The sequence below is a fragment of the Musa acuminata genome, chromosome BXJ1-3 (genome assembly GCF_036884655.1).
Source record: "Musa acuminata AAA Group cultivar baxijiao chromosome BXJ1-3, Cavendish_Baxijiao_AAA, whole genome shotgun sequence".
Lineage (NCBI taxonomy): Eukaryota > Viridiplantae > Streptophyta > Magnoliopsida > Zingiberales > Musaceae > Musa > Musa acuminata.
In genome coordinates, this window is record NC_088329.1 from 2,652,641 (window position 1) to 2,669,958 (window position 17,318).

The window sequence follows — 17,318 nt, forward strand, 5'->3', positions numbered from 1 at the left end:
CCCCCCTCTCAGTTCGGCTCATAAAAAAGCCGCACCGGTTCAGTTGAACCGTCGTTTTCTTCCGGCTCATGATTGCGCGTGTCAAACCGGGTCTAATTCCACCGGTTTCATCGTGTCGATGGTCGGATTCCGCGGACCAAAATGGCCGAAATGCCCATCGTTCGCGTCGTCCACACGGCGCAAGAAATAGTCGAAGCAAGGGGACGACGGGCTCCCAACTACCCCACCTTCGAGTCGGCTCAAAGCTTCTCGTCTCCAAACACCTCGGCTGCCACCGTTCCCTTGACCCACGATCGCCGGCTTCCTTCCCCCTTGCCCGGGCAGTTGCATCGCGGCGCCTCGCTTCCACAAGCCACGCCACGCCCCGCCCCGCCCGGCTGCGGCTTCCCGACTCGTGGACCCCCGCCCGCTACGACCGCTGCCGCCCCATCGTTGGTGCGCCTCCTACTCTCCCTCCTCGGCAACCAGCGACCAACCGCTCTTCGTGATCCACGAGAATGCACAAATCTCGATATTTCCTTTCGTTACTCGTGATCTCGATCGTCTTGCCTGCTTTTCCTTTTTCTTTAGATCTGCTTGATATGCGTTGAATCCGGTGATATCTTCAACCTGCAGATCGATGGCCGTCTCGCAGCTTTATGGGTCTGGATTGGCGGCGAAATGGAGCATGCGATCCTTGGAGGGGCTTCGCCCTTTGCCGTTGTGGCCTAGGGTTGCTTCTTCTGGTTCCCCAGATCTCAAAAGCAACTACTTCAAAGTCCCTGCCATTAGGGTTTCCAACATCAGTGGCAGAAAGGTTTGAATTTAAGCTATACTCATTTTGGGTAGTAGAGAGCTTCTGTGCGTTGAATTCTGACTTTTTTCTTCAATTTACAGCTTACAGTCTCTATGGGCCTTAATGGAAGTAGTCCTAGAAGCAGTATTGTCGCCAATGCTGCTACTAGATATGCGGAGGATAAGCCAGATCAAGCTGATGAACCTCTTAAAACTAATCCAACTGTGAAATCCATCAATGAGAAATTGGATATGGACGCGCACGTACAAGAGGAGGCTGTAGTCCCAACCAAAAGAAGTGCAAAAATACATGATTTTTGCTTCGGAATCCCCTTTGGTAAGCCAATCCCAAACTTCAAATCAGAATGTTGAGCTTATTTCTGCTTATCATGGGTTGTCAGATAGGAAATGATTGAGTTGGATGTTTTGTTTCTTGGTAATTGATGCATCTTGGCATTTGTTTAATGTTTCAGTTTGATTTGGGAAAGCAAAGCCTTCTATCTACTTTTGACTGAGGATTTATTTCTCGTCCTCTTCTTATGTGTATTAATTGGCAAGGAATTACATGGTCGTTACAGATGTTACACTGATATATATTGAAATGAGAATTGGAATTATTTTTTGACATGTCAATTTTGCATCTATGGAAATTGTGAATTCTCTGTTCTCCATTATGTAGTAGCAACAGTAATCAGTATCTTTGGTTTGCTAAATATAACATCACTGTGCCTCTCTCTCTCTCTCTCTCTCTCTCTCTCTCTCTCTCTCTCTCTCGCTCACTGCTCGTTTTTATTCTTAAAATAACTTCTTGCTTAATTCTAGACCATCTAAAGCAAGAGAAGGAACAGTTGCTTATTGCTTCTATGTGTCAAGATGGTTATGTATCTTTCCCTGGTAACAGATGTGCCTATGCATAAAATAATCATGCTGCTTGGGTGTTACATTTCCTCGGGTATCTGTTTGTTTCTTTATATCATAATGTTGAATTACTGTTTCTACTAGAATGAAGATGCTAGTGTTCAAACATGAAGGTACATTAAAATCGCATGATGACAAAAGGCAGTTTATTGTTGGTTTCATGATTTTATATGTTGCTTCCTTGTGAGACTCTTCATGGTTCCTGCTGTTGTGCTTCGAGTATGGCCTTATTTGTGTGGAGAAAAAGTATCCATTATTTGCTATTATCAGTTCAATGTTTCAGTGAAGTATTCAGGGAATCTGAGTATGAATATTGTGGTGAGAGCCAGTGCACTGGGCCACCCCTTTTTTAATATTAATATTGTGGTGATGTGAAGATCATAAACTACATTTTTTTCTGATGATTAATGATTTCTGTTATAGGTGGGCTTCTATTTGCTGGAGGACTGGTTGGGTTTATTTTCTCTAGAAATGCCACAGCCATGATTTATGGTGGTGCTATATTGGCACTGAGTGTACTTAGCCTAAAGGTTTGGAGGACTGGAAGATCCAGCTTACCATTTATTTTGGGTCAAGCAGGTATGTATCCCAGTTTCTTTATTAAAGAATGAATACCTGTACACTTAATAGTCTTTTCATGTATTTTTCTATGGTTCACTATAAAGGAAAAACTCCTATAATTTAGTTTTTTCTACTAAATGTCTCAAAATGCAGAATTAGGACATTATTAGTAATATTATTGAGTTTTTAAATTTAGTGTTTATTTGCCCTAGGAAATGTGTGGCAAATGCTTAGGAATGGACGATTGCCTAGGCTAGCTAGCACATGGGTGGTAAATAAGGGTAGGCATCAAGTCCTTGCTTGGAATATATACAAATTTATAATTTTATCTTCTCTCTCTCTCTCTCTCTCTCTCTCTCTCTCTCTATATATATATATATATATATATATATATATATATATGATTATTCGTGCCATGGTATATCGCCCGGTATGGGTGGTAGGTACTGGTCTGATAGGGGACTGGTACGCGGACCACCTTGTTCCAGGCAATCCAATTAAATTAATAAAATATTCAAAGAAATGGTGGGCCACATTTCTAATTCAGCATAAAAAAGAAAAAAAAAAAAGAGATTAGAGCTCGCGAACATGAGCCCTCTTCTCGCATAAGGTGTTGTTGCCTTGCCGTCATTGCTTCGCCTTTGCTGCCACTATTGCTTTGCCCTCGCGTAAGATGTTGCCACCTCATCGTCATCACTTCCCCATTGTCGCCGTTGTCGCTTCGTAGTCATGTAAGATGGCGCCATCTCACTATCATTGTCATTGCTTCCTAGGTACACTGCTGCTGCTGTTTTCCTCTTCTTTCTTCTTCTTCCTCCACTTCTTCCTCTTCTTCCCTCTTCCTTCCTCTATTCCTCTATCACTACTTCCACTTCTCTTTCTTTTTCTTCATCACCGAGCCGCTGATATGCACAAGCATACTGTGTGTCAATATACTGGTATAAATTGGTACGCACATTCCAATAGTTTGCTGAAATGGTCTTGTACCCAAAAAGACAAGCCTTTATATATGTTACACACGTGTAACATATGTTCATTTATGATTTTAAATATATGTATATGTGCAGTACATTCACCTATGCTTTCATGTGTATATATTCATATATTGTAATTTTTTTATGTAAAATATCATTGAAGTACTCTTGGATATTTTAATGTCCGTATTACAAAAACAGAAGCTGAGCTATGCTGAAGTGTTAATAGTTTTGTAATAGTATGGAACTATGCACATTCTTCATGTACTAATCTAGAAATGAAGTGACTAAATCTAATGTTTGTTCTAGCTATTGTTTAGGTGCCCAGGCCATTGCCTAAATCACTATCATTAATATCCATGTGTTTCAATTAGGATGTTTATGTATATATGAAATTGAATTTACAAAAGAAATGCTTGCAATTATGTGATATGAGCAAGCATAGATCATCTCGACACCTGAAACCTTGTACACAATAACCTCATGGTTGACTGCATAATTCCTTATTCCATTCGCAGTGTTAAGTGATGGATATATTAAGTAAACTATGAGCTTGGATACTGAATTTAATTTGCTTACCATATATACATACCCATTTGTGTATTTTATTCTGCAGCCTTTTCTGCTGCGCTTCTCTGGAAGCTTCTGCAGGCATACTCATTGGTAAGTGCCTTATCTGGTTTTTCATTCACCAACATATAAGTCCGTTTAGCATGTGGCAATAACCAATTGGTTTCATATGATGCAGTCAAAGAAAGTCTTTCCTACAGGGTTATATATTTTCTTCAGGTATTCATCTCCACCCATAAACTCTTAACTGAGAAATTGCCTTTTCAGAAAATTACTGATCCCTGACCACATTTCTACTACTGCCAGTGCTGCAATGATTTGCTTTTACTCTTATGTGCTAATCTCTGGAGGAAACCCACCACCTAAGAAGCTGGCGGCAGCTCCCCCATCATAACCATCTGAATTCATACAGAAGACTTTCTCTAAGCAATATAGTGTTTACGATTTCTTCTTTCGAGGTGTGTTTATGGTGTAGAAACTGATAATGGGGTTCTTTTAATTTTGATGAAGGCTGTAACATGAAGTGTGAAGCATGTCTTCAACATAGTGCCTCACACGATGTAGTTGCCTTTGACAGATAAGAATGTATCTCAGGATAATTGTCTTAAACTAAACGTGAGATTGTGTGTTCTTTCCAGTGAGATTACTTAGTAGCAGCATATAATCTTAGTACCTACCGAGCAAAGGATGAAATCCATCTTGGGTAGTTCTCACTCCGACTATGCCCAAACTCTTCACTTGCATCAGCTTCTGCATATTAGCCTTCAGAGACTGCAGCTCCTTCAGCCACCACATGTCTCCGGGAACAATTATTGGAATTGCTACACCGTATTTTCATAGTATTACAGATATAATATACAAGCGAAAAAAAAAATAAAAAAAAAACTCAAATAAGTTGTCACGCACAAAATTATAAACAAGATGTTTAATGTAATACTCATGTTTGTGTCTTTTGGTTTGTTCATGCTTTGTACAGCATGTAAAGAGACGATCGAAGACTTAACAGTCTTAATTTAGTTAGGTTTGATGATCATTTTATACTTGTAACTAAAGATTGTGTCATGTGAACACTTGTGGGAGATCTCGATCTGTAGTGGATCATTTTGAATCATTTGTTGTGCAACCATTCAGAGCGAAGTCTGCTTGTAATTTACATTGGTTATAAAGTGTTTTATGAAATGCTTGCTTGTGGATCCCGAGTGATGCGTTTTCTCTAGCCCGTTTTCTCTTTTGTATGTCCTAAGGGACCATGGGAGGTTTCGAGGAGGCTGACCTTTACGAACGGACATGCAAGGGTGCCACGCGACTTAGATAAAACCAGCTAGGTCTGTGACAGATGATATCAGAGCGGGACAAGCACTCATAGAAACACTTGACATGCAAACGTAGGGGACCTAGCGGGGTTGCATTGAGGGCAGCCAGCATATGCGATCGTTTGGGGGAAAGTGGCATGGAGACGTAGGGAAAATGAGTCACTTAAAGGAGTGGGCATATGAGATTGGCATATAGAAGAATGGCTAACCCTTCGTGGAAGAGGCACCATAATGATAAGCAACCTGAGAAGAATGCGTAGCGCACAAAAGTTGGGATGGCTGAGTTTGAGCTACGGCTCAACGTTGGCAACCATACTTGATGGTGCTCAAGGCAAGCGAGGCGCTTGATAAAGGATGCGATTATATAAGGTAGAATGGGTTGTGCAGCAACCGAAAGAGTTATGCAAAGATCACAGAGGTGAGGAGAATTATTAACTCAAGGAATTTGATACTCATGCAAAGGCTTGTATATAAATGATGGAGTGTTTGTGGCCATCCCGAGGAGATCAAAACTCAGCGCCATGGAGCATTGAAACTTTCTCTTCAATATGAGAATGAACGTCCGTAGGATGCTGAAGTGTGTAGCGAGTTTAGCATGTTGTTAGGCCTTGAGAGATGTAGCGGGGACTGTATTGACGTGGAGTCACAATCTAGTAAGTGTGTTTGCGGGAGATAAAACAATGCATAGTTTGTTTAGCAAGACGGAGTAGTCCAAGGGGATGGTGGTCTCTAAAACTTTTAGAGAGAATGAAGTGAAGAGAGAAGTTGCTCCAATGGGACAGATATCTAGGAGAGATAATTCTTGACTCTCTAAAGGGATATTTATATACAATGAACTGTACATGTTAAGGATGAGTACCTCAAAACAACTTCACAAAGCTCAATGGACCGAGCAAGTAGTGAGGAGTCATCGCATGATCTCGCTTGTGATAATACATTGTGAGATCAGGTAGGGGAGCGACCCAAGACAACACAAATAAAGGCATACTTGGAGTCGATATAAAGATCAAACTCAAGGGAGGGTTGACCCATTGGATAGTGGGCGCAAGGGTCACCATCAACTCAATGCAAAACAAGGAGCGGAGCAACTTAGGTGTAACTTGGTGCACTACTTAGGCAAAACCAGCTAAGTCCGTGACAAATGGTATCAGAGCGAGACAAGCACTCATAGAAACACTTGGCATGCAAACGTGGAGAATCTAGCGGGGCTGCATTGAGGGCAACTAGCATGCGCGACTGTTTAGGAGAAAGCGGGTATGAAGATATAGAGAAAAAGAGTCACTCAGAGAAGTAAGCATCTGAGATTAACATTCAGAGGAATGGCTAACCCTTCGCGCAAGAGGCACCATGAGGACAAGTAAGCTGAAAAGAATGCATAGTGCACAAAGGTTGTGATAGTTGAGTTTGAGCTACGGCTCAATGTTAGCAACCATACTTGATAGAGCTCAAGGCAAGCGAGGCGCTTGATAAAGGATGAGGCCATGTAAGATGGAATAGGTTGTTTAGTGACCAAAAGAGTTGTGCAAAGCTCACAGAGGTGAGGGGAATTGCTAACTCGAGGAATTCGATACTCATGCAAAGACTTGTATGTGAACGATGGAGTGTTCGTGGCCATCCCAAGGCGACCCCACTGCGACCGAAACTCGGCACCATGGAGCATTGAAACTTTCTCTTCAATATGAGAAGGATACTCCGTAGGAGGCTAAAGTGTGCCGTGAGTTCAGCATGTTGCTAAGCCTTGAGGGGTGCAACGGGGGCTGTATTGACGTGGAGTTACAATCTAGCAAATGCATTTGCGGGAGGCAGAACAATGCATAGTTTGTTTAGCAAGGTAGAGTAGTCCAAGGGGATGGTGGTCTCCGAAACTTTTAGAGAAAAGGAAGCGAAAAGAGAAGTTGCTCGAGCAAGACAGATATCCAAGAGGAATAAGTCTCGACTCTCCAGAGAGATAATTGTATGCAACGGACCGCACATGTTGAGGAGGAGTACCTTAAAACAACTTCACAAAGCTCAATGGACCGAGCGAGCGGCGAGGAGTCGTCGCATTATCTCGCTTGAGATAATGCATTGGGGGAATGCATTATGAGATCAAGTGGGGGAACGACCCAAGACAACACAAATGAAGGCACACTTGGAGTCAATATGAAGATTGGACTCAAGAGAGGGCTAATCCGTGGAATGGTGGGCGCGAGGGTCACCATCAACTCAATGCAAAACGAGGAGCAGATCAATTTGGGTGTAACTTGGCGAAGTACCCAAGTCGCATTAAGGGAGCCGACACAGAAGATGAAACATAGAGCGGAGGCACAAAGCTTTATTTGGATAGAGGTCAAGGATATGAACTTTTATAGAGGCAAGAGTGGGGTCATGTCGTTTATGGATCCTTTATTTTGATGGAGCAAACTCATCTTGCATTGTGCTAAATACGAAAGGAGCTTCTGGGCACATGCACCTTACCTCAAAGAAGCATTTGATAGAGGAACTAAGGCAACTTAAATTATAAAGGCAAAGTTGGGTTTAGAAGATCTTAGTACGGGACAAGAGGATGCGAAGGTGGATACTCTTGAAGAATATGCCATAGTGTTGTCATTCAAGTTGTCATGAAGGGAGCAGTGCACAGCGAAGATTGTGCTAGTAGGGGCAAAGCCCCAGGATCCAGACAATGATGCACTAATTTCAATGAAGTCGGTAGACTTCGGGAGCTACTAGGCGACGGACTGTCCTAGAGCGGTACTTCGTCTAGGTATGACTTGAGAGCGGGTGAACGAATGTTGATTGCTAAAATGAGCGAACACAATCAAAAGTAGAAGAGGCCCTACGATATGTTGGCAAAGGCCACACATGGAGGGATCACAATCCGAGTTCATCCCACAAGGATCAGAATGTAATAGAGATGTCATCAGGAGGCGATACGGTGCAGTGGATCGTGGTGGAACGGTTCGTGGCAATACGATACACACAAATATAGTCATACAGAGGTATGATCAAGAGCTACTGAGAGCTCCACTTTAGTGAATAACACGATGGCAAGAAGGACTATGGATTTAAAGAGTGAAGGCCACAGTACTGTAGAGGCGGGTCTTCCGTGCATGCATCGAATTTTGCATCAGATGAAAGCCTTAGTCATCAACATATGAGGGTTGTGTACTACCAAGGGAAAAGTTCGAATGCAAGTACCAGTGAGTCCCATGGGAGAGACTTGATTATGTAGAGGTATGATTGGAGCAGTTGGAGAGTTAGACTGCTCCAAAGCTCATATTCGCTTAAGGTAGCCCGACAAATCAGAGGACAAGGCCGAGTAAACGAATGTTGCTACCAAGGAAACTAAGGAAAACACAATCAGTGTGAACCCTACAACATGATGGTAGACATCATACATGGGAGTTGCAATATGTCTTTCCATCGACCTAGGGGAACTACTTGAAGAACATAGAGGTGTTGAAACATGGGGTCAAAAGGGGCGAGGAAGCGATGACAAGTCCAGAGGGATTTAGCTACCCAAAACCAAGCATCGGTTAGAATGGATGTGGACTCGGAGAAGTGCCACAGAGGTAGATCTACTAATTGTGAATAAAGGGATGCAGATGCGAGACAACGGATAGTAGGGCCATGGGCATGACAGCGCCAGGGTACCATAGAGGCGGGACTTCCATGAAGTTATCGATCCCTTGCTCTCATATGGGGAGAGCACTTGGTCGTAAAAGGAACCGAGGAGGTGGATAATGCAGAAGCAAACTCCAAATATTGAGACAAGGCTGAAGGGCAAAGGCTAGAGAACTTCATAAGACCAGTGTTAATGAGCTTCTCATCAAGATAAATGAAAGTGAAGGATTTCAAGTCGATGCAAGAGTGCATGACCAAGGAATAAAGCATACAATACGTGGTGCGATACCTTTGCTACTTAGTGGAGTAGGCGGTAGGGTTGATGGAGAAGACGGTACAATCCCAAATGCGACCAAAACTATTAGAGACTTACTCAAGTTAGGGTAAAAAATTTTTGCATTCCAGATGTTCGATGGCATAGAGTATAACCCTCAAGAAGGCAAACAAAGCTAAGTAACCTTTGCCTTCTCAACTCTTAAGAGAATGGGCGAAACTGAGTACCCCAATTCTCTTCTCTATCCAGCAGAGTAGCTCTGCACATGTTCAAAGACCCTTCAAAGAAACCAAATGGAAAATAATAGTTATCAAATCCTTACCAATAGTGATCAGTGCTACTGAAAGTAGATTATCCGATTTATTTCCCAACAAATGTCAATAAAAAATGAAAGTAATATGAACCTACTTGGAAGTGACAACTAAGTGAAAGAAGAATTGATGGGCAAATTTTATAGAGGAATGACCTAAAAACTTCAAAAGTTTACGAGGCGGTACTCGTTAAAGCTCTAATAAGCATCTACCCAATTTAAGAAGCAGACATTTAAGAGACTGACACATAATAAGGATGGTCTTTTCCTTTATCTAAAAGATCCGCAGGAACCAACATGGATCAACGTAACTATGCCAACCCCACACTAGAGTCAGAGTCATTTGCAAGTTGAAATAACATGATGGATCAAAAGTTTAACTACTCAACAATAACAACAGAGAGAGTTGACAAAGGCTTCGACGAGGACATCGAAAGAATAAGTAAGGAATAATGTCACGGACAAAATTATAAACAATGTATTTAATGTAACGCTCATATATGTCCATGTTTTTTGGTTTGTTCATACTTTGCACAGCATATAGAGGGATAGTCGAAAGCTTAATAATTCCAATTTAGTTAGGTTTGGTAATCATTTTAGACTTATAAATAAAGTGTCATGTTGACACTTGTAAGAGATCTCGGTCTATAGTGGACCATGTTCAGAGCTTATGAAGTCTGTTTATAATTTATATTGATTATGAAGTATTTTCTGGAATGTTTGTTTCTGAATTATAAGTGATGTACTTTTTCTAACCCATTTTCTCATTTGTAGGTCCTAAAAGACCATGGGAGGTTTCGGGGAGGTTGACCTTTATGGACGGACATTTAAGGATGCCGCATGATTTAAACAAAACCAACTAAGCTTGTGACAATGTATTATAAACATAAATTGATTTCTAATTCTCATTAATTTCTACTATCATCCCAAAGAAAAAGAAAACTATTGTAATGACCCTATCCTAACTTTGCAACACTAAGTAGCAAAAAAAAAATAGATCCAAAAGCACAAAGCTTTTGACTTTGAAGTTCTAAAATTAAAAACTAGAAAGAAAAGAAAATTAGTAAATATCCAACATCAATCCTTAGGATATATATATATATATATATATATATATATATATATATATATATATATATATATATATCCTAAGGATTGATGTTGCAGTCTCTTAGATAAGCCTGGTTATAGTCCACATAATTAGACCAGAAGTTGCGATACTTAGTCATGCCTATTTCCAGCCAAGGCTTCAGGTTTCCATTGTAGTGTATGACGGCCGCCGCCTCGACATCTTTCTGCTCCACGTTCAGGTTGTATCCGAGTCCCAATACATGCCATGAGCGTTCCAGGGGATACGTGCTGTTCCAAAATGTAATTAATCCAGCCGGAAGGGTACCCAATTTCCATAACTGTCTGTCATCGTTCTGTAGACATGGATGCAGTGACAAATTTAGAGAGATCAAACCATGTGAATGAGACATAAACATCAATCTTAATCCGAGTGAAAAGCGTGAGAGATAGGATTTGTTGTATCTTTACCAGATTCTGCCAATGGTGATAGACAGCAGTAATATTCTGCTTCTTCCACTCGTCCAAATCGAACACATTCATTCCGTATGCCCATCCGCAAGCATGCGGGTCGAAGGTTTCGGCAATGAGGGGATTCGAGAAGTTGAGATACCTATCGAACCTATGAAAACTCTCACCGCATGTTTCGACGGCACCATTAACCTTTCCCTTTAGATCAATGGCCCAAAGGGGGGTGAGGTCCTTCTGCACCACCACATCGTCGTCCAAAAAGACTACCTTGCTGAGCTTTGGGAAGATCTCCGGCAGATAAAACCGCAGATGATTCATAATAGACAGGTACTTGGGGTTTCGGAACTTCAAGTTCTCGTCAGACTTGGCATGTTGGGATCGGAAGTAGTAATCTATCATGGATCGAGATGCGAGCTGCTTTAGGACCGGGCTGTAGCTCGAGTTCAGCCATGTAAACTCTTCGACATTCTGAACCTGAACCGTAGCCTTCGCCGGTGGGTTTGCCAAGAACCACATCTTCATGGCCGCATAGTTGAGCTTATCGGTGACAATGTGGAATACATGGCTCTGAGGGTCCTGCAGTCGGAAAGGAAATCTTCCGGTGAACAAAGGTTAGATCGAGGTAATGATAAAGAGTGGTGAAGGGCTGACCTTGGCATGGAACACTGTGGAGTTCACAACGACTGCGGTGGCCAACACGTTATCAGAGAAGAGCGCATAATGATAGAGTCGAGGGTTTTCGAGTTTGTCTCGGTTCGGCAACTGCTGCTGGCACGAGTCGAGCGAGTAGTAGTCGGTGGTGAGACGCAGCGAGAGGCAATGGAGACCTCTGGGGAGGGTTTTAGCAGCTACTTGCGTGAGGAACAACTCCCGCTTCTTATGAACACGCACTTGTTCCTCTGCAGAGAGATAAAAACGTCGGAGTTTCTTGACGACGGCACAGCAGTCCTGTTGAATTTGCTTCCCTTTGGCCAAAGTTTGCTCCATCGCCTCCAGTTTCTCCTGAGCACTGCATAATTAAAGTAAGTAAATTCGGATACATGATTTATTTGCAAAGCTTCATTCAAACATGCCTCCTCTGTTACTTTTGTCTCTATCAAACTTTCTCGCCTTAAAGTGCAATAGGTAAATGTAGGTATAAGAAACCTTACTTGATTGGCAATTCTGTGTCCTCGGTTGCATAAGCAAGCGTGCGCTCAACATCCTTCACTCGTTCTTTGAGCTCCCTGATGAATTCTGGGTTGCTCTTGGAAGACGAAAGACCAAGAGACACCTTTGCCTTCATCAACTGGTCTCTAAGTTGCTGGATTTTAGCATCCGGCATACGACCTGAATCCCTTTTCGATCTTTTTCCTGGTTTCTCCTGGTTGTCGAAGACAGTCAATGTATCTCGTTCACATTAAATTTGCTAATAAAGATGTACTGTTGCATAATATAAGCTACATTTACAGATGTTGAGAAGATCTAAAGCTTATATCCATATGCTTTACCTGATTTCGAGATTGGGTTGGAAGCACGGTCTGTGACTCCATCGCCGTAGCCCCTTCGCTTGTTTCTCTGCTACTCACTTGCCTAATCACAGCACCATCATCCGTCTCTGACGGAGCCGTCTGGTTGTTGTCTTGTGATAGAACTCGGTTCCTGCGGTCACCATTCTTGCCCGAAGGCAACGCTGTCATCGATCAAGCAGCAAGCACAGATCGTCATATGATTGGACGGGAGATGATGTTGCGGAACTGTGATTCAAATAGAGCATAAAGAAGAAATGTTACTGGTTGTATTAGATGCAACCGCTCTACCGCTGTCATGAACCGAGATCTGATCGGGATTGGTAGAGTTTTCAGGGTAGACGATCCCACTTGGTTCTCGAACCGCATCGACGGACTTCTGTGCCGAAATGAAGTCATCCCGATTAAGTACCAAATGAAGAGATCATGAATCCAAAAGCTACCGAAAAGATTCGGAGATGAAGGTTTCAAAGACCAGCATCGAGCCTAAAGAAAAGAGTAACTTACCAAAGTTGGGATCTCGTCACCGAGATGGATATCTGCTGCCAAAAGAACACGTACTTCTTTTAAGAAACCCAAAGAGAAAGAAGAAGAAGAAGAAGAAGAAAAAGAGGGCAAACGATTGCTTCTTTTTTGATCGAGGCATTACCGAGGTAGCTAGGCTGGGTGGCGAGCGGATCGGTGTAGAGAACAATGGGCGCGACGACGGTGATGCAGAGCAAGAACAGAACCAGTTTCCTTCCCACCATCTCTGCCTTCGCTCCTCTCGTCGCAGGCGGAAGCCGCTCGATGTTAAGGGTTGCGTCTCCGCTCTTCGTATCGAAGAAGTGATTGCTTCCTTGGCGAGTCCAAACTCCCTTCGAATGGAGAAGAAAGGATAAGTTTAGGTATCGGGGGAAGCAGGGGAAGTTGTTTTAAACGTTAGGGAAGCAGGACGTGTTCTCTGGAGTCTGATGATGACGTGGATGACACGTATGAAAAGACGCAGCGCGCGATACCGTCCTATCGCCTGAATTCGGTTTCTTTGATGTTGTACTTCAACATCAAAATTCCATAATCGTATCTCTTTAACTCAAACTACGAAATACTAATCGATAAGATAAGGCGATGAATCTGAGTTTTCATGATCCTAATATTAGAAGATCGTAAAAGGACTGGGGATGACATGGAGAAGGCAACGCGTTGCCAACGAGGAGTGCCTTCGTGTCGTTCTCCCACACGCGCGGGGCCTCGCGTCGGTGTGGGGACGCACCAAGCGTCGGCAGACCATGCGGCCCAAACCACACGCCTGGGGACTCGGGCCCACCTCCCGCTTCGTTCCGAACCAAAGTGGGCCCCCCTTTTCGCCGACTCTCTAAAGAAAATGGTGCTTTTCTTTTCTTTTATTTTTGATCTAATCATTATTAGCTCCCACGTTAATCGTTACCGATAATTAATGCTTCTGCGGCCACGTGGTGGGTCAACTTCGATCGCCCTGTCGATTCCGGCCCACCGTGTTCTATTCGCTCGTCATATACGTTCGACGTGGGTCCATGGCTTGCCAAACTTGTAATTTTGGAGCACTTTGGATAGATAGTTCACGCATTGTGGATGATCAAATAATATGTATTACTTGATTCGTATTCAACTGATTACCGACACCAAGTCGATGTTCCCATGGGACTCAATTCTCGGAGAGTAGCATTAAGCGAAATATTTGTATCGGGACTCAATTCTGCAGATCCGATTGGGTAAACTATGTGCCCTTTCATGCAACACTAACAACTCATGCTCTTGCGTATGTTTCAACAATGGGAATTAGAGAAGCACACGAAGGTTGCTAGCGTATGCAATAGTTGTTGACGTCGAAACCTCGAGGTATATGGTTCTCAGAAAATGACCAATACCAGAATGGTTCCTCACTGCATCCACAGTACCTCCTCATTATTAGGAACCTTTCACATCCTATCGGACTCCATTATGTACTTCTTCTCTGCCCAAGTACACTAAATTAGAGAATGATTGGTGGATGAATCACATGCAGAGATAGTCGGTGCTTGAGATTCGTGCTTGACCTCGATGCACACCATCGCGATGCCCCAATATGGGGGGGACTATATGGACCGCCGAATCGTCCAATACTTGGAACGATTGCGGGTAGAAATGCTTCGCTTTATCAGTGTCATGTGTTGGAAGAACGACTTGGTAACCATTTCCAATGCCTTCACATGACAACAATGCTATATGATTCTTTTTCTTTTAATAAATAGAGCGGAATATAACTGAAGCATTTAAATAAGATGAATTTTTCGAATAGGATTCATCACTTGTAACCATTACAGTTAACATCTAAGTTCAAAAAGAAGAGAAAGCCTGGGAAAAGAAAAAGAGGAAGAACCTGTTACGATTCTCTCTTCATGCGTTGCAGTTCTTGCTGTACACGGTGGAGAGCGGCTGGCGGAGGACGGAGCTCCAGATGCAATCCACGCCGCCGTCCAGCTCCCCGTCGGACGGCTCCTCGGGGAGGCAGAAGGGGCCCGGGACCGTGGGGGAGAGCCGGTCGCCGGGGAACCCGATGGCGGCGGAGGAGCCGTCAACGAGGGAGGAGAAAAAGGCTTCGCCGAGGTCCCAGTCATGAGGCGGCTCCGGCAGCAGCAGGACCTCGCCCTTCTGCCACGGGAACTCGAACAGCCCCGGCGGGCGGAACACGTCGGTGACGTCCACGATGTCCACGCGGCAGCTCTCGGGTACGGCCTCCGCCTCCTCGCTCCTCTTCCCCTTCTTCTTCGGTAGCTCCGCCTCCGCCACCGCGGCGGCTCGTCGTTCCCGCGGCTCTTCCCTGCCTCTCTTCTTCTTGTCTCGATCCATCGTCCTACGAATCCTGCCTCGACATTGACATGCAAGGAAGATTGCATCAGATAATTAACATTTGCGATCGACAGGAGAAGAAACAAAAGGAGGGATCAAACAACTTGGTCATAAGAACTGTTTAAAGGAAAGTGTTCCGTCCGTCTTACCTGAGGTCGGTTGCTGCGTGGGCGGTGTCTTCTTGGAAGCCCGATAGCTGGTCCAAACAGGGCAGGATAGGAGAAGAAGATGGTGCGTCGGGCAAGGGTGTATATGTATATATATATATATATTTATATATATCTATATACGCGTGTATGTGTGTAGCAGAGAAGAATGGGGAAAGCTAACGAGGAGGCATTGCTCGCACGCCACGCGAACAACCGAAACGGCCTGAACGACTCACACGCTCTCGCCTCCCCTCTTCTCCACATCCATCGTCTTCGCCTCTCCACGCCTCGTTGCTTCTCGCTCTCTCTCTCTATATATCTGAGCCTTTTGTTTTCTTTATCGTATTTAATATCCTTCTTATTTCTTTGTTTTGTGGGGAGCTCCGCCTCTTCCTTTTTGACTTTCCCGATTTGCCCTTGATAGCCAAAGTACTGAGAGACCAGAAACATGGGACGAAGAAACTGTGTAGATCCATGAGTAACGATGACAATAAAGAAAAGGATAAGGATATTTCGGTCCATTCAAATGTGTTCATTCTGTTTAAATTGGATCGACGGGTGTGTTACACGGTCCAGTTGGGGGGGCGCAGTAAAAGTGGATAAGAGAAGGCGTCAAACACGCGTCAACAGGCAACGAAGGCCGCGGATGATGATGACCGCCTCCTGACACGCCCCGCACAGCTATGGCGATGCGTCAGTGTTGCTTTGCAAACTGTTGTTTGGGGTTGACTGGATCATCCCACAACCAAATTCTGGATTAACCTACGTAATCACCTAGTTAAAATATAAGTCAGGACACGCGTTTCCTTGCGGATGGCGAAGAAACCAACGACTCGTTGCTTAATCTCTTGTCCTTAATCCGGTACTACAGCTGGCCGTGACCTTATCTTTGCAGGTAACAACGCAGGCATTAGGCCATCATTGATTGGGTGTTGAGTCTGTTGCACGATTAGGTGTCTTAGAAAGTACCTTCGTGGCTGTCGCCCACGACGGAGTTGGTCCTTTCATTGCTGTGTTTATGGTAATTCTAATCATTCATTGGTTAGCGTATGTGTCACGATTCGAACGCAGACGAGAGAGCTTGTCGTGAAGGAAAGAGAGACCGCGTACGGGATGAAGCGATGAGATCGAGCACAATGTGGTCAGGTGAGGCACGTTCCGGGTGCGACCAAACCAGATGGCTCGACCAAGACCATAATCGACTCCCAGCCGGTGCAATACAACTCGTTGGTCTAACGATCCGGTCGACGGTAGGAATGGTCGGCTGCTGATGGCCGGTTCAAGTTCAAGTCGTGTTACGATTAGGTGATCTGCTCGACTCCGTTGGATCTATTTCGAGAAGATACTGTATATGTGATGATTATTATAATAAGACGTAGTCGTATCGTAATCATGCAATTGATCGTATGTACATTAGCGAGCAGCGAGATTAAAGGAAAGAGGAATTAATAAACATAATAAATAGCAGCAGCGTAACGAAACACGCAAAGGATGAATGTGCTGTCAATAGAGAAAATTAAGAGATATAACTGGTCACGTGCTGTGCACGTGAGAAAACGGCTTCCCGGTTCTATTTCTGCCCCGGGCGTGCGTGTTTGGTATGGAGAGAGAGAGAGAGAGAGAGATGATTTGCGCCAGTTTGAAAGCAGGACTATATTATGATCCCGCTTCCAAGAACTCGGCGATCGCCTTGATGCAAAGGCGATCTGCTCTCCCTCGCTGGCCACCCTTCTCTCCGAGGTAAGGCGACGTCAGGTGATCTCTCTGATTCTTTCTCGTGTTCTTGACGACCGATCTGCCTATGCGCGGAAGAAGTTTGGGGGGTTATTGATGAATCTGGACGACGAGGCGATTCAATCTCAAGATCTGAAAGGTCATTTCCTTCTGGTATTCTTTGTTCTTTTTTATGAACTCCAACTTGCCTTCGCATGTAAGAATTTCGTGTATCCTCGCTGTGTCTGATCGACGAGGGGATCTC

The 17,318-nt window shown here is 43.9% G+C and overlaps 3 protein-coding genes across 8 annotated transcripts; 1 reads left to right on the forward strand and 2 right to left on the reverse strand.

Annotated features, from left to right (window-relative positions):
* Positions 1 to 123: 123 nt before the first annotated feature.
* LOC135616645 (protein FATTY ACID EXPORT 1, chloroplastic-like) lies at positions 124 to 4,434 on the forward strand. Of its 2 annotated transcripts, none has more exons than XM_065116045.1 (7): positions 124 to 530; positions 616 to 796; positions 877 to 1,111; positions 2,116 to 2,271; positions 3,844 to 3,890; positions 3,976 to 4,016; positions 4,104 to 4,434. In XM_065116045.1, exons 1-7 carry the CDS (start codon positions 142 to 144, stop codon positions 4,189 to 4,191), a joined length of 1,137 nt encoding a protein of 378 aa, XP_064972117.1. In that variant the 5' UTR covers positions 124 to 141; the 3' UTR covers positions 4,192 to 4,434. The 2 variants fall into 2 exon arrangements, with proteins under 2 accessions (XP_064972117.1, XP_064972123.1); XM_065116051.1 differs by having other exon boundaries at positions 174 to 435.
* A 5,991-nt stretch (positions 4,435 to 10,425) lies between these two features.
* Positions 10,426 to 14,855, reverse strand: LOC135581771 (probable galacturonosyltransferase 4). 5 transcript variants are annotated; one of them, XM_065116116.1, is made up of 9 exons: positions 14,722 to 14,855; positions 12,994 to 13,201; positions 12,852 to 12,883; positions 12,609 to 12,720; positions 12,327 to 12,508; positions 11,988 to 12,199; positions 11,488 to 11,845; positions 10,837 to 11,412; positions 10,426 to 10,721 (listed from the first exon to the last, which is right to left on the reverse strand). In XM_065116116.1, the coding sequence occupies exons 2-9, from the start codon at positions 13,091 to 13,093 to the stop codon at positions 10,446 to 10,448; spliced, it is 1,848 nt and encodes a 615-aa protein (XP_064972188.1). In that variant the 5' UTR covers positions 13,094 to 13,201; positions 14,722 to 14,855; the 3' UTR covers positions 10,426 to 10,445. The 5 variants fall into 5 exon arrangements, with proteins under 5 accessions (XP_064972188.1, XP_064972172.1, XP_064972182.1 ...); XM_065116100.1 differs by having other exon boundaries at positions 12,609 to 12,723; XM_065116110.1 differs by having other exon boundaries at positions 12,852 to 12,886.
* On the reverse strand, positions 14,569 to 15,609 carry LOC103976960 (uncharacterized). The gene is made up of 2 exons (XM_009392328.3): positions 15,341 to 15,609; positions 14,569 to 15,204 (listed from the first exon to the last, which is right to left on the reverse strand). Exon 2 carries the CDS (start codon positions 15,189 to 15,191, stop codon positions 14,739 to 14,741), a length of 453 nt encoding a protein of 150 aa, XP_009390603.2. The 5' UTR covers positions 15,192 to 15,204; positions 15,341 to 15,609; the 3' UTR covers positions 14,569 to 14,738.
* Between the last annotated feature and the right edge of the window lie 1,709 nt (positions 15,610 to 17,318).

What these genes read in the sequence shown, in the direction of transcription:
- LOC135616645 (XM_065116045.1), top strand. Translation starts at nt 142, where the DNA reads ATGGCCGAAATGCCCATCGTTCGCGTCGTCCACACGGCGCAAGAAATA. An exon ending in GATATTTCCTTTCGTTACTC is followed by an intron (nt 531 to 615) that starts GTGATCTCGATC and finishes TTCAACCTGCAG; the next exon opens with ATCGATGGCCGTCTCGCAGC. An exon ending in CCAACATCAGTGGCAGAAAG is followed by an intron (nt 797 to 876) that starts GTTTGAATTTAA and finishes TTCAATTTACAG; the next exon opens with CTTACAGTCTCTATGGGCCT.
- LOC135581771 (XM_065116094.1), bottom strand. Translation starts at nt 13,093, where the DNA reads ATGGTGGGAAGGAAACTGGTTCTGTTCTTGCTCTGCATCACCGTCGTC. An exon ending in CACCCAGCCTAGCTACCTCG is followed by an intron (nt 12,887 to 12,993) that starts GTAATGCCTCGA and finishes TTCTTTTGGCAG; the next exon opens with CAGATATCCATCTCGGTGAC. An exon ending in CAACCCAATCTCGAAATCAG is followed by an intron (nt 12,200 to 12,326) that starts GTAAAGCATATG and finishes TTCGACAACCAG; the next exon opens with GAGAAACCAGGAAAAAGATC.
- LOC103976960 (XM_009392328.3), bottom strand. Translation starts at nt 15,191, where the DNA reads ATGGATCGAGACAAGAAGAAGAGAGGCAGGGAAGAGCCGCGGGAACGA.